Below are 14467 nucleotides of genomic sequence, written 5' to 3'. Positions count from 1 at the left end.
TGAAACACTCATTCCTCTTCCTTCCAGATGGTTCCCCTCCCTCCCAAAGAACCATTGTATTCTTGTTGCACCTCGTGGATAAAACAGGAATTTGTCCCTCGCCAAATCTGCCTTAATACACAAATGACCCCATCAATCAAGCCCAGAAATTTGTGGTCTAACCAGAGTGCACCGTGGGGGAGCACTTTCCTTTGCTTTGTTTTGTTGAACGGTCCAGTCCACAGTGATGGTGTCATGCGGCCCCTGAATTTCAGGCTGCTTCACAAGAAAAACCACATCACTTCCCCAAATTCCATCAGTGCTGCGTGAATGAAAATATCCGAGATGGGGCTGACCCTGTTTCTCTGCATCTCTTTTCCCTCAGAGCAACCACGTGTGATTACAATGGAGGAGAGAAATTGGACCCTTGTCACAGAGTTTGTTTTTGTGGGATTCACGGATCAACGAGACCTGCAGGTCCCCCTCTTCCTGGTGTTCCTAGCAATCTATGTGATCACCCTGGTGGGGAATCTTGGGATGATCATGCTAATCAGGGCGGATCCCCAACTCCACACTCCCATGTACTTCTTCATCAGTAATTTGTCCTTCTTAGACATCTGTTATTCCTCCTCCATCACCCCCCGGTTGCTGTCAGACCTCTTATCAGAGAGGAAAGTCATTTCTTATGCTGCCTGCCTTACACAGTTTTATTTTTATGCGGTCTTTGCCACCGCTGAGTGCTACCTCCTGGCCGTGATGGCGTACGACCGATACGTGGCCATCTGTAACCCGCTGCTCTATGTCGCTGTCATGCCCCGCAGAGTGTGTGCTCTCCTGGTGGCTGGCTCGTATCTTGCGGGGGTTCTGAATTCCCTGGTGCATACAAGTGTTGCCCTTCGGCTGTCCTTCTGTGGCCCAAATGTCATCAACCACTTTTACTGCGATGGTCCCCCTCTCTACGCACTGTCCTGCACCGACACCCACCTCAATGACATTGTGATGTTTGTGTTTGTCGGCTTCAATATGATTGTGACTAACTTGACCATCCTAATCTCGTACATCTACATCCTGGCCACCATCCTGAGGATCCGCTCAACCGAGGGCAGGCGCAAAGCCTTCTCCACCTGTGCCTCCCACCTGACGGCTGTCGCCATTTTCTACGGAGCAGCGGGGTCCATGTATTCACGACCCAGTTCCAGGCACTCGCAGAACCTAGATAAAGTGGCCTCCGTGTTCTACACAGTGGTGATCCCCATGCTGAATCCCCTAATCTACAGCCTGCGGAACAAGGAGGTGAAGGGCACCCTAAAAAAATGTTTGATGAGAAAAGATTTTTCCTCCCACTTCTGAGAACATGCCTCTTGGTTAATCTAAAGGGTAAATTTGTACCCAAATTTTAGAATAGACACTGAGAGAGCAAAGTTAGAATCAGTCTCAATATATATTACATCAGCCTTTTAGCGATTTAGTTGTAATCACATAAAAAAAGAGATACTTTAAGATCTATTTGGCCTAAAACCATGTTGATTGGCATTGATTATATTGCCATATTTTAACTAACAGAGTCCTGAAGCTGGGTCATCCCATTTACTATTTTTAAATATTGGCATAACAGTATTTTTTTCCAATCTTCTAGAATTTCCCTGGTATTTCAAGACTTATTGAAAATCAACATTAAAGGTTCAGAAAGCTCCTCAGCCAGCTCTTTAACAACTCTTGGATACAAGGTTTTTGGATCTGTTGATTTAACAATGTCTCATTTGGGCAAAGAGAGATTTTAGGCTATGTCTACACTATGAGTTTTGCCAGAAGAGGTAATGCAAATGAAGCATGGATTAGCATTTTCTTGCACTTCATTTGCATACTGTCTTCTGATCCGTTTTTGAGTTAGGGGTTTTTATGCAAAAACAAGCAGCGTGGACATTTCCTTTTTGCACAAAACCCCGTTTTTGTGCAACATCCTTATGCCTCAAAAAAGGAGGTATACCGATCTTGCACAAAGAGGGGTTTTGGCACAAAAAGGAAATGTCCACACTGCTTGTTTTTGCGCAAAAACCCCTAGCGCAAAAATGGATCAGAAGAGAGTATGCAAATGAAGTGTGAGAAAATGATAATCTGTGCTTCATTTGCATTGTCTTTTCCGGCAAAACTCGTAGTATAGATGTAGCCTTACATATCTTTACGCTTTTGGACATGAGTGGCTAGCCAGAAATTTTGGGCTCTTGTGGGCTGTGCTAGCTAGGAAAAAACATTGATGATGGAGTCTGGTCCCACCCCAAAGGCTCTTAAGGAAACTAAGCAATGATGGGATAACAGGAAACATCCTCTCCTGGATCAGTAATTGGTTAAAAGATGGGGGTGGGGGAGGGAAGGGCAGTTTTAGACAATAGGTTTTCACAATGGAGGAAGATAAAAAGCAGCATCCCTCAAAGTTCTATATTGGGACTTCTTCTATTCAACATAATGATCTGGAAAAGGGATTGCACCGTGAAGTGGCTAAGTTTGCTGATGATATATAAATAAGCTAGCTAAGTCCAAAGCAACTGCAGGGAGTTACAGGGGATCTCACAAAACTAAGTGACTGGGCGACAAAATGGCAGATGAAATTCAATGTTAAATGCAAAGTAACGCACAGTGGAAAAAATAATCCCAACTATACCTATATAGTTATGGGTTCTGAATGAGATGTTACCACTCAAGAAAGATCTCAGTCATTTATTTCTCTGAAAATGTATATTCTGTTAGGAAAGGCACAGAACATAAGACAGACCGAATCACTATATAAATCCATGCCCACACCTTGAATACCCTGTCCAATTTGCTTGCCTCATCTCAATCAGAATATCTTGAAATTGGAAAACCAAGGGCAACAAAGATGATACAGGATCTATATTAGGAGAAAGCAAACATTTTAGAAAACACTAAAGGGTGGAGGATATGATAGAGGTCTATATAACCATGAATGTTGCTGGAAAATGAATATAGGAGTGCTCTTTGCCCTTTCATATAATACAAAAACCAGAGGGCCATTCAATCAAATGAGTAGGTGATTTAATAGAAACAAGAGGGAAAACTTCCTCACATAATGACCACCTAACTTGCGGAACTCATTGCTGTGGGAGGTTGTGATGATTAAAAAGTCTACATGGGTTCAGAAAACAGCTGGCCAAGTTCATGAAGGCAAGGCCTGCTGTGGGTATTAGCCAAGGTGATCAAGAATGGAATCCCATGCTTGTGACCGTAAGCCTCTGTGAGCCTGAAGCCAAGAGGATAAAAACCCGCAGCAACCCTGGGTGGCTCTCAGGTAATGCGGTAGTGGAAGGGCCGGGAGCTGCAAGCCCTTGGCTATGTTTTTAATTCAAAGCCTCTGGCCCCAGACAACTCTGGGGGGAAGCTGGTCCCCAGCTCCTTCCCTTTCTACACCAAGCCCCACCGCTTCCGGTGGTTGGAACCGGCCCGTGACTACATCTCAAAATTCATTAAGTGGCACCTCAATGAAAATTATTGCCCACCCCTGCTCGAGGTCTTGCCTGGGTTCATAGCTGAGGTGGTTAATTGTGCCTATGGCTACACAGCTTCCTTCTGGAAAGGGTCACAATGAAATAAGCAGGATCAGGCTGCTAGGTGGAGACCTCTCAGCTCAGTTTGACCATTAGGCTCCTCGAAACAACTCAGGGAGGGAGTCCGGGTTCCCAATGGGTCTCGTGCGCTTAAATCCCTCGGGTGCATTTGCAAAATCCCATCCTGAGAAAACAGATTCCCTCGTGTTGAACGTGCAGGACTGTGAGTGACAAAACCTTTCTCCTCAAACGGGACACACGCCTCTGCTACACGCCGCATCCCCTGTTCTCGACATAAAATAAGAGCCAACAAGACCAAAGCCATCTTGATAGCCCCCACAAGGCCCAGTTAAACCCCTGTGGAGGATGGCAGCACGTACACCAGGCCTTCTGCCAAACCTTCTCTCCCAGGATGCCGAGTTTTAGCCTGATGAACTGACTTGCTCAGAAGAGGTGAAGGGCATAGTGCTAAGCAGAGAAGGACAATCGCCTGGAATACTTACTTGCATAAATGGAAGAGATTCAACATGTGGTGTCAGACAAACAGCCCAGGGCCACTACTGCCCTCTTACCACTGATATTAGGGGGGAATGGTGGAGTTGAAGAAACCTGGCCTATCACTTAGCCCAGTCAGGACACACTATGTGGCAGTTACCGCTTTTCACCACAAGGTGGAGGGGGTGTCTATGTTTGCCCACCAAATAATTTCTGAAGGGTATCAGAGATGTCGTACCTGAAATACCAGTCCTTACCCCATCTCGGGGCTCCAACCTGGTACTACAATGTCTTGCTGGGCCTCTGTTTGAACCGTCTGTGACGTGTTCTCCGGTGCATCTCTCAGTGACAGTGGCCCTCATGTCTGCCTACTGAGTGGGAGAGCTAGGGACCCTCATGGAATGGCAAAAAAAGGCTGTAGGCCAAGCCTCAGATGCAGGAGCCAAAAGTGTGAAGAGGTGCTATGTTGGGGCCAATGTTCCCTCACATTTTTTCCATCGATGTGCAGAATACATTTTGTTCGGTGCACTGAAGCACTGCAGATGTGTACCGCCAATAGAAACACACGCTGCCAGCTGTGGAGTGTATTTGAATCTCTCCTGGGTGACCACCCAAGCGCTTAGCTTACAGGGGACACTGGTAGGGGGCCATATTCCGGACTATGCTGACGTTAGTTATGATTTCCACAATGGAATGGGAGGGGGCATAATGGGTGAGGGCTGAGGCGGGTAGGGATAACTTTAAGGGAGCATGGCTGGACTCTCAGGGAGTGCAGTCCTGTAAGCCGTGCTTCAGATAAGGGTTTGGCTCTGCTGGCCAAGGTCACAGGACTTGTACAGCGTGAGTGGTGGATAAGGGAGGCCGTGATAATGTCACATGGGCAGGCCTGCTCAGAATGCCAGGGATAGAACAGCAGTGATGTTCATTAACAGGATGAGTAGCGAGTTTGCCAGCTCTCTGAGGCGTGTAGGTTGAGATACTAGGGTTTCCAGACAGCTTCTCAAAAAATAGCGAACATGGCGGGAAAAAAATTGGTTGAACAACAAACAAACAAACCCACAGGGACCAAAGTTGTTGAGCCAAAAAAAAAAAAAAAGTTTCAAAGGTTTTAATGCAACAAGCAAGTGCTACTTATGTCACACACCAGTGTATGACTCTGAGGCATCATTCATTGGGGGTGCCTTTGTCTCAGAGGCTACATCTAGACTGCAGGCTGCTTTTGGAAGAGATCTTCCAGAAAAGCATACTTTGAAAGACAGCGTCCACACAGCAAAGGCTGTGTCTACACTGGCATGAATTTCCGGAAATGCTTAAAACAGAATAGTTTTCGTTATAAGTATTTCTGGAAAAGGAGCGTCTATATTGGCAGGCTGCTTTTCCGGAAAAGCCCTTTTTCCGAAAAAGCGTCCGTGGCCAATGTAGATGCGCTTTTCCAGAAAAGAGCCCCGAGCGTCATTTTTGCGATCGGGGCTTTTTTCCGGAAAAGACTACTGGGCTGTCTACACTTGCCCTTTTCCGGAACAGTGTTCCGGAATAAGGACTTATGCCTGAGCGGGAGCAGAATAGTTTTTCTGGAATAGCGGCTGATTTTGTACAGTAGAGCATCGTTGCTTTTCCGGAAATTCAAGGGCCAGTGTAGACAGCTCGCAGCTTATTCCGGAAAAGCGGCTGATTTTCCGGAATAAGTGGCCCAGTGTAGACACAGCCCAAAGGTGCAATGAAAAAGCGATGTGTTGTGTTCAAAAGATAGCGTCCACATTGATTGGACACTATCTCACATTGAAGTTGTGATTAATCTGGACGGAGTGACCACCAGGGCACCTGTGTTATTTCCTGGAGGCCTCTTTTTGCGAAAGAACTCCCTCTTCTGTGTCCATACACGCCTTTTTCCGAAAAAGGCTTCTTCCTCGTAGAATGAGGTTTACCGTCGTCGGAAAAACCCCTCCGTTCTTTTGACTTTCTGTCAAAAGAATTCAATGGCAGTGCGGACTGTGGGGAATCATTCATTGGGGGTGCCATGGTCTAGACAGCAGGCTTCTTTTGGAAGAAGAGTCCAAAATGGCTGTTTTTCTGGAAAAATGCTGCAGTGTAGACACACTCTGAGATCGCTGGATGAAGGGTGCTATGTAAGAGTTCAGAGCCATTGTGGATTACTGGGAGGTGGCAGGGCTATTGTGACAGGCAGAGGATGTGAGGTTCAGGACTCTAGTGTACTACAGATTGGACATCCCTGGTCCATCACCCTGGGACCTGACTGGTCCCGGACAAGGGATTTTGCCAGATCAGGGGAGGCCATTTCTGGCCCTCCAGTTCTCCTGGTGGCCTCAACCTCCCCACTGGCTCCCCCCCCTGCCACCACCCAACTGCCTCACCAGCAGCCTGCTGCCATGCCAGGTTCCTGGCCCACCAGCCCTTCCACGGCAGCCTGGGGTCTCACCACCAGGGCTCCCAGCTCCTCTGTAGCTGACCGCTGCCCCACCGGAGTCCGCTGGTGCTCCAGGCACTCTGCATCCGTGGCTGGGCTCCTGGCCGCTGGTCCCCCTGCAGCCAGTCCAGCTGGGTTCCCTGCCTCCACAGGTCTACGGCCTCTGGCCCTCCATCAGGACTCCCTGGTCCAGCACCATCCATATTTCTTCTGGACCACAGATGTTGCCGGACCAGGAAGTCCTGATTTAGAGCATTTCAACCTGTAGTAGGTGGGCAGCTGGGTCACCAATGAGAAATCAAAGGTTGTTTTCACAAGGCAGGATTTTGGGGGCAGCTCTGGGGGTACAAACTGGAAGAACAAGGGGGGGCTGAGGCGCAGGACAGAGAGATCTGTGTGGCCAGGCCCACAGTATCAAAGGGATGGGTAGCTGGACGAGTTTGGAGCGCCTCAGCCTGGAGTGGCAAGGGGGGCTGCAGGGTAGGCTGGCGAGGCATTGGCAAGGACAGCACCACCTTGCTAGGGGGCAATCAGGGCATGGCCTGGAGCCTGTTCCTCTCTTCCCTCTGCACTGCAAAGGGCTCGATCCTGCGAGGTCCTCAGTGCCTGTTGATGTTAGCAGCTCAGGGCCTTCTCCAGCACCCAGGAGAGACTCAGCAGTTCACAAATTGCTGCTTCTCTCTGAGCTGGCCGGAGAGTGAACTCAGTCCTGTTGCCTTTCAACCCGGGGGATTTTATTCCTTCACCACCAATGCATCAGTGGGTGACAATTTTAGAGACGGAAGGAGAGAGCTGGGGGCATCCTAGGATTGACCCAGCCGCAGTCGGCCAAGACGCTGACCCTTGACTCTGCTGTTGCTGAGCTCATGAGCTGTGACAGGCCAAATGGCTTCAGCAGCAGCTCATTAGCATCAGCCACAGAAAACTTTCCATCTTGTTAGTCTCCTCATTAGCCCCGTTGTTGACGAGGGAAGCTGCCTGCAAGTTCTCTAATGTGCGGTCTCCAGGATGGTTAAGAGACTTTCTTAACAATGCCCAGTGCGGCTTGTTAGTCTGCGAGTCCAAAAGGATCACAGAGCCCCGGCGTGTTTCCTGCCTGGGGAAGGAGAGGTCAAATTTAACTAGCTTGGGGACAGTGTTGATGCCTGTGGAGTTAACCACTTAGCTGACAGGGCCTGGAATTCAGGACACCAGTCCCTGGAATACTCAGCGTGCTGAACTGTAACAGGGCCTGTCTGCTGCTTATACTATAACCTTTGCTTACTTTAGTTTAGGCTTCAGGTCCTACACCAGGCCCATGCTGCAAACTCTTTCCCCTACAGTCCTAGCACACCTGTCCTGGCTATGCTAAACCCATCTCATTCAAAAACAACCAGCCGTCCTGTGGCACCTTAGGTACGTCTACACAGCAGAGCTATTTCAGAATAACGTTATGCACGGCCTACACAAGAAACCCGTTAATTCGAAAAAAATTCGAACCCCGACTTCCTGTAAACCTCGTTGTACCAGGATTAAGGAAGTCAGCCCCCTTTAGGGACTGGCCTTTGCTTGTGGCTTGCATGGAAGGCAGCACGTAGCATCTCCAAAGCCCCTGGAGCCAGTGAGAGCTGAGTTGTACGTCCTAGGCCAATGGGTCTGACATGGATCCGGGTTAGAAAGTGGCCAATGCTCCTGGTCCGCTGGCGAAGGTGACGGCGTGAGAGTCCTGGGAAGGAAGGGGCACCACGTGCTAGCGAGAGGCACGACCGCACAGCATTCCCCACAGTGGCACCCCTTGTGGATATGGCAGGCTGGCATGTACTGTGGTTCTGTCTTGCCATGCTGACCCTGTCCAAAGCGCTCGCTCTGTCACCTTCAGACGAAGCAGAGATACATCACACCAGGAGCAGCGATCCTGCCCTGGACTTGACAGCGAGCGCAGTGGGCACGAGTCAGCAGGGCCACCCACAGGAGGTGGCAAAAGGGGTAGTTGTCCTGGGCCCGGTGATTGAAAGGGGCGTGGTGCTCTCTGTTATCACTGCTGGAACCCCACGTTCCAAACAGTGCTTGGGAATGTGCATGGAATGCAGTCTGGGAAGCTCTGAGGGTCACCTTGGCCCCACCCCTTCTGCTGAGGCTCCGCCCCCTCTACCTGAGCCTTGCCCCTTCTGCTGAGGCTCCGCCCCCTCTACCTGAGCCCTGCCCCTTCTGCTGAGGCTCCGCCCTTTCTGGGAGCATGGAGCTGGGCCCCCTCCCACCTCGCCCAATCAAGACACACAAGCCTAGGACAGCTGTTATTTCCCCCTGAAGGCAATCCCAGAAGCCAGGCCTTCCCCAGCAGATCTGACACAGGGCTTACCCATAGCTGGTAGGGTAGGACCAAGAGACACAACAAGGGTATGTCTACACTACCCCGCTAGTTCGAACTAGCGGGGTAATGTAGGCATACCGCACTTGCAAATAAAGCCCGGGATTTGAATTTCCCGGGCTTCATTTGCATAAGCCGGGCGCCGCCATTTTTAAATCCCGGCTGGTTCGAACCCTGTGCCACGCGGCTATTCCTCGTGGAATGAGGAGTAACGGTAGTTCGAACTAGGAAGTCTAGTTCGAACTACCTAGTTCGTGCCGCGTGTAGCCGCGCGGCACGGGGTTCGAACCAGCCGGGATTTAAAAATGGCGGCGCCCGGCTTATGCAAATGAAGCCCGGGAAATTCCGGGCTTCATTTGCAAGTGTGGTATGCCTACATTACCCTCCTAGTTCGAACTAGGAGGGTAGTGTAGACATACCCCAAGTTAGGCCAGGGCCCAGCAGCAGGGGGCAGCGATCACACCAGTCCCGGTATCCGGGCCAACAAAGGCTGTGCAAGCAGGCAGCAGACACCATATCCCCCTGCAGGTTGATCAGCACAAGACATTACAGAAAGGGGGAACGGCCATCGACTGTCCTGTCCTGTGCTGCACGTACCTGACAGGAAGGACTGTGCCACCTGGGCACAGAAAAGGCAGAGCCAGAGACATCTATAGGGAAGAAAGGTGAATTCTATCCCTTGCACTCAACACAGTACCATACCCCCCAGCAGGGGGCGATGTGCACACCGCAGCTATTCTAGCAGGGAAGAGCCAAGAGGCCTTTAATAGGCAGCAAGTTTAAAACAAACAAAAGGAAGTTTTTTTTCACACCGCACACAGCCAACCTGTGGAACTCCTTGCCAGAGGATGTAATGAAACCCAGGATTTTAACAAGGTTAAAAAATGAGCTAGGTAAATTCATGGAGTTTAGGTCCATCGATACTTATTAGCCAGAGTGGGTAGGGATGGTGTCCCTAGTCTCTGTTTGTCAGAGGCTGGAATGGGATGATAACAGAGGGATCACTTGGTGATTACCTGTTCTGTTCACTCCTCTGGGGCATCTGGCATTCCCCTATTGGAAAACAAGACACTGGGCTAGATGGATCTTTGGTCTGACTCAGTGTGGCCATTCTTATGTTCTTCCGCAAGCAGGAGGTCTAATGTGGCCAGAGCCCAAACATCCGTGAGATTTCTAAATATGACAAATGACAGTTTCCCAGCTCAGAAAATGCTGCATCCCACCTGGGGGGAGGGGGGGGCGGGGGGGGGGGGGGGGAGGAGATTCCATATTCGGACTCATCTTGACAGAGAAAGAGAAACTGATCACAGGACTGAAAATAAAACAATGGTAACTTAGATCCCCGTCGTGAGTAGCGACGCGGGGCACGGATATGTAATAAGGGGCTCTTGAGGCTAGCAGCGAGTGGGCTACCTCAAGCTTGAAGCTGACGTGAGACAAATTGGAAGTGGAAATACGACATCACTCTTTAGCAACGAGAGTAATTCGCCACTAGAGTCACCTATGAATGGGCTGGCTGGGTTTTCCGTCATGGACCATTTTTCAGTCAAGATGGGCGGTATTTTTTTTTCTCTCCAAGCTCTGCTCTAGGAATGATTTGTGTGTTGGTCTCTAGGGCTCAGGTGACCAGATCACGGTGGTCCCTTCTGGCCTTGGAATCCATGCCTCTGTGACTCTATAGGTCGTGCCTTTCCATGAGGTCAGCACAAGGCCCAGCCGAAGGGTTGTCGTCACACCTACAATGGAAAGTGACCCCTCCATGCATTTTGCCCAAGGCAGATCCCGACACACTGGCCCAGGTTAGCCATCACTTTCTTGCTCTCTACAGGGTACCTAGAACAGGCCAACAGGGGCAGCACTTCCACCATCCCCTGCATGTAGGAAAATTTACAAATGGGCCTTAACAAAGATGCTAATTATCTTACCCATTACAAAGATAGCTTCCCCAATTATCACCCCAATATAATTATCTAATAGTCACTAGCCTCCTCCCTCATCTCCCTCTGTTCTAAAATCTGATTTGTCTATTTTATATGTGTTCACTTTTTTTTATTGTATCCCTTTGGTATATATGGTCATGCCAATTTTCTTTCACAATTTGATATGAGAAAGTGGGTTTGGCCCATGAAAGCTCATCACCTAATAAACCAGCTTGTTAGTCTTGAAAGTGCTGCATAGTCCTGTCTTTTGTTATACCAATGAAAGGCCGAGGTTAGTGCCTGATCTGCACTCCAATGTTACATGGCAGGAAAGGCAGTGGTCTCTCATTGCCTGAATTCACTGACAGCATCGTAAGCCAGCAGGGCAACACGTCTTCCAGATTCCCTGTTGTTAAGCCAGACCAGACACCGGTGTGCCCAGTAAGTGGAGCATTTGTGCAGCCATCCAGGGGAGATGCAAATGCTGCCTAGCTGATTAGCAAAGCACCTCCAGCTGGCAGTATGTGTTTCTACTGGTGGTGCACATCCGCACATGCCTCGGTGCACAGAGCAACATTTATTCTGCACGCAGATCGAAAAAAATAGAGGGAACCCTGGCAGACATCCATACAATCACACGCTCCAGCAAACAAGCGGCTCTTCTAGCAGTCAGACCTCCTTCAGTGAATAAAGTGCAAGGACAGAGACAGGAGACACCAGGTTCGAAGAGCTCACCCTGGCAGGTTTAGGTTGGACATTAGGAAAAACTTCTTAACTGTCAGGGTGGTTAAGCATTAGAATACTGTGGAAGAAAACAAGCCTTTACTCTGCGTTTGGTAGCAACAAGTAGTCAGAGACAGTTTATTTTATGAGCTGCAGCAAGGGAAAAACTGATTTGGACAGGGGGAGGGGAGCTCCCCCCTTCCCAGGCAGATCTTCGAATACAATCAATTATGAAGCAGTTTATATACTGTCCGTTACATATAATAACAATAACAATTAGTCTCCTTCCCATTACAAACACCAATGGCTAACAGTTATTTTAGTTCCCCCCAGATGCTCCTTATCTCAAGGTCCCTGCCAGAGTCAGCATTCTATCCTCATCTCCTAAAGTGAGACGAGAGGTGAGAGGCGAGATCTTGTCAGGTCTCAGAGTTAATGACCGAAGCAAGAGTTAGGCTAACAAACTTAAAATGGCTGCTAACAAAAAAGATTGCTTCCACAATACATTGCCTAAGGAGGTTGTGGAATCTCCATCCCTGGAGATATTTAAAAGCAGGTTAGACAGACATCTATCAGGGATGGTCTAGATGGTGTTGAGTCCTTCTGGGAGGGCAGGGGACTGGACTTGATGACCTCTCGAGGTCTCTTCCAGTTCTATGATTCTAAGAGTCTATGATTGCTGGCTGATGATGGCACATATCACTTGAGCGGATGTGCAGGTGGCTGGTTTGGTTAGGTCCTGTGATGGTGTCACTTGTATAGATATGCAGATAGAACTGGCAGCAGGGTTCGTTGCAGGGATAGTTTCCTGGGCTAATATTTCCGTGATGTGGTATGTGGCTGCTGGTGAGCATTTGCTGCAGGAAGACACGCATCTGAGGCAAAATATTTTATTGGGCCAAGTTCCACTGGTGAAAAAGGCAAGCTTTCAAGCCACCCAGAGCTCTTTCTCAGGTCTGAGAAAAGTACTCCAAGTATCACAGCTAAATGCAAGGTGGAACACATTGTTTAGCACAAGTAGCTAGCACATTTTTTAGGATCAGGTATACACAACTCCAGTTATGTAGAATATGTAGCTGGAGTCAGCTTCCTTTAAGCTGAGCTTGGTGGCTTCCCTTACTCCTTGCGAGAGCAGGGAGTAAGGGAAGCCCTGGGGGAGTCCTCTGAATTTGATTTAGTGAGTCTTAGCTAGACTCGCTAAATCAAACACCAGAAGATTGATTGTAGCAGCATCAATCTTCTGTGGAGTGAAGATGTGGCCTAAAGGACCATTCAAGGCAGATGGCCTGATAACACCTCTGCAATCATATGACAAAAATAGGGGCTTAATGAGTTAAAGGTTGTTGTAATAAGTCATAATTCCAGTGTGTCTGATAGTTAGTCCCTGATTGTTAGTGTCTAGCACAGTTACGAATTTGAGCTCCCAGTCTTGTGAAAACAGAGTGTAGGTTTCCTTTGAGGATGAGGGGTATTAGAACAGATAAGCAGTGATAGCACACCACTTTCCAAAGACTCACCAAAATCTCTAAGGCAAACTAAGCAGTCATAGGCCAAGAGGGAAAGTCCTCTCATGGATCAGTAACTGGTTAAAGGACATCTGTGCTGTGCCTTTTCTCTAGAGGCTGTCATCAGTGTATTGTCCTCAGTTATAAAACACCACGTAGCTCATTCTAAGCAAGCACCTTTATTCTTAAGGGAAGGCATTTCAGAGACAGCATTCTGAAACCAATAAAAGAACCTACAAGCACACTAATGATGTTACCAAGAATGACCCAGATCTCTAGCTATGGGCGTTGGTAGGTGTCAATCTGCCAAAACCCACAGCTGAGTTTTTCCCTGTGGTTACAAATGTATAACTGTCTCAGATTCACAACCAGACCCTCATTGGGCATTTGATCTATCTCTTCACGGAGCTCAGATTTTTTGATTTCCAGTCTCCAGGAACAAAATCAGCAGACAATGACCCCTTCCGGAGGACACAGCTTCTAAGGGTTGGTATGTGTATAGTCAGAGGCTGGGACATCGTTTTAGCATCTCCTTAAGTATTCCCCAGGAAATGCAATTCACACTTAGGGTGTGTCTAGACTACAGGGTTTTGTTGACAAAAGTGGACTTTTGTCAACAAAACTATACCTGCGTCTACACTGCCGCTGAGTTCTGTCGCCATGACGTCGACAGAACTCAGCAGTTTTATCGATGGCTGTAAACCTCATTCTACGAGGAATAATGCCTTTTGTCGACAGAGTTCTGTCGATTGAAGGTGTTATTGCCTGTACGCTGTCCTTTGCATCTACACTCTCATGTTGACAAAGTGGCTTGCTTTGTCGACAGAACTGGATGTAGTCTAGAGTCCAGTATGTGTTGAAAAAAGTTCTGTTGACAAAAGCCTGTAGTCTAGACGTACCCTTATTGTCCCCAAAGTCCACTCTTGTCTGGAATATTTTCAGAATAGTCCTCTGAACCCCCATTTCATCCCTAGAGAGGTTACATGCAGTCCTAGCCCACACTCATAGATAAACTTTGTATTTAAACTAATGGACCTCAAAGGTACTTAAAATTAATTCAATAAGTTCTTCTAGAGAGACACAAGAAATTTCCACATCTCTCCCATTTATGCAGTGCCTAGCACAACTGGCCCCTGATCTTGGTTGTGCAATATAAGTGCTCCTGGAATGTAAACACTAGGGGTACGTCTAGACTACAGGCTTTTGTCAACAGAATTTTTGTCGACAGAATCTGTCAACAAAGCTTCTGTCAAAAAAGAGCATCTAGACTACATCCAGTTCTGTCGATAAAGTAAGCTGCTTTGTCGACATGACAGTGTAGACGCAAAGGATAGTGTAGAAGCAATAACGCCTTCTGTCGACAGAACTCTATTGACAAAAGGCATTATTCCTCGTAGAATGAGGTTTACAGCCATCAACAAAACTGCTGAGTTCTGTTGACGTTATGCCGACAGAACTCAGCGGCCGTGTAGATGCAGGTATAGTTTTGTCAACAAAAGTCCACTTTTGTCAAC

General features: G+C 48.2%; 1 protein-coding gene across 1 annotated transcript; it reads left to right on the top strand.

Annotated features, from left to right (window-relative positions):
- The first annotated feature begins 381 nt into the window (after window positions 1-381).
- On the top strand, window positions 382-1329 carry LOC102448876 (olfactory receptor 5AR1-like). The gene has a single exon (XM_006116949.3). It carries the CDS (start codon window positions 385-387, stop codon window positions 1327-1329), a length of 945 nt encoding a protein of 314 aa, XP_006117011.1. The 5' UTR covers window positions 382-384.
- The last annotated feature ends 13138 nt before the right edge of the window (window positions 1330-14467 follow it).

Source organism: Pelodiscus sinensis, chromosome 4 (assembly GCF_049634645.1).
Source record: "Pelodiscus sinensis isolate JC-2024 chromosome 4, ASM4963464v1, whole genome shotgun sequence".
In the NCBI taxonomy this organism is placed as follows: domain Eukaryota; kingdom Metazoa; phylum Chordata; order Testudines; family Trionychidae; genus Pelodiscus; species Pelodiscus sinensis.
The sequence above is the reverse complement of the archived record's forward strand: the minus strand, read 5'-3'. Positions and strand labels throughout refer to the sequence as shown.

Coding starts and splice junctions, on each gene's coding strand:
- LOC102448876 (XM_006116949.3), top strand. CDS start 385: ATGGAGGAGAGAAATTGGACCCTTGTCACAGAGTTTGTTTTTGTGGGA.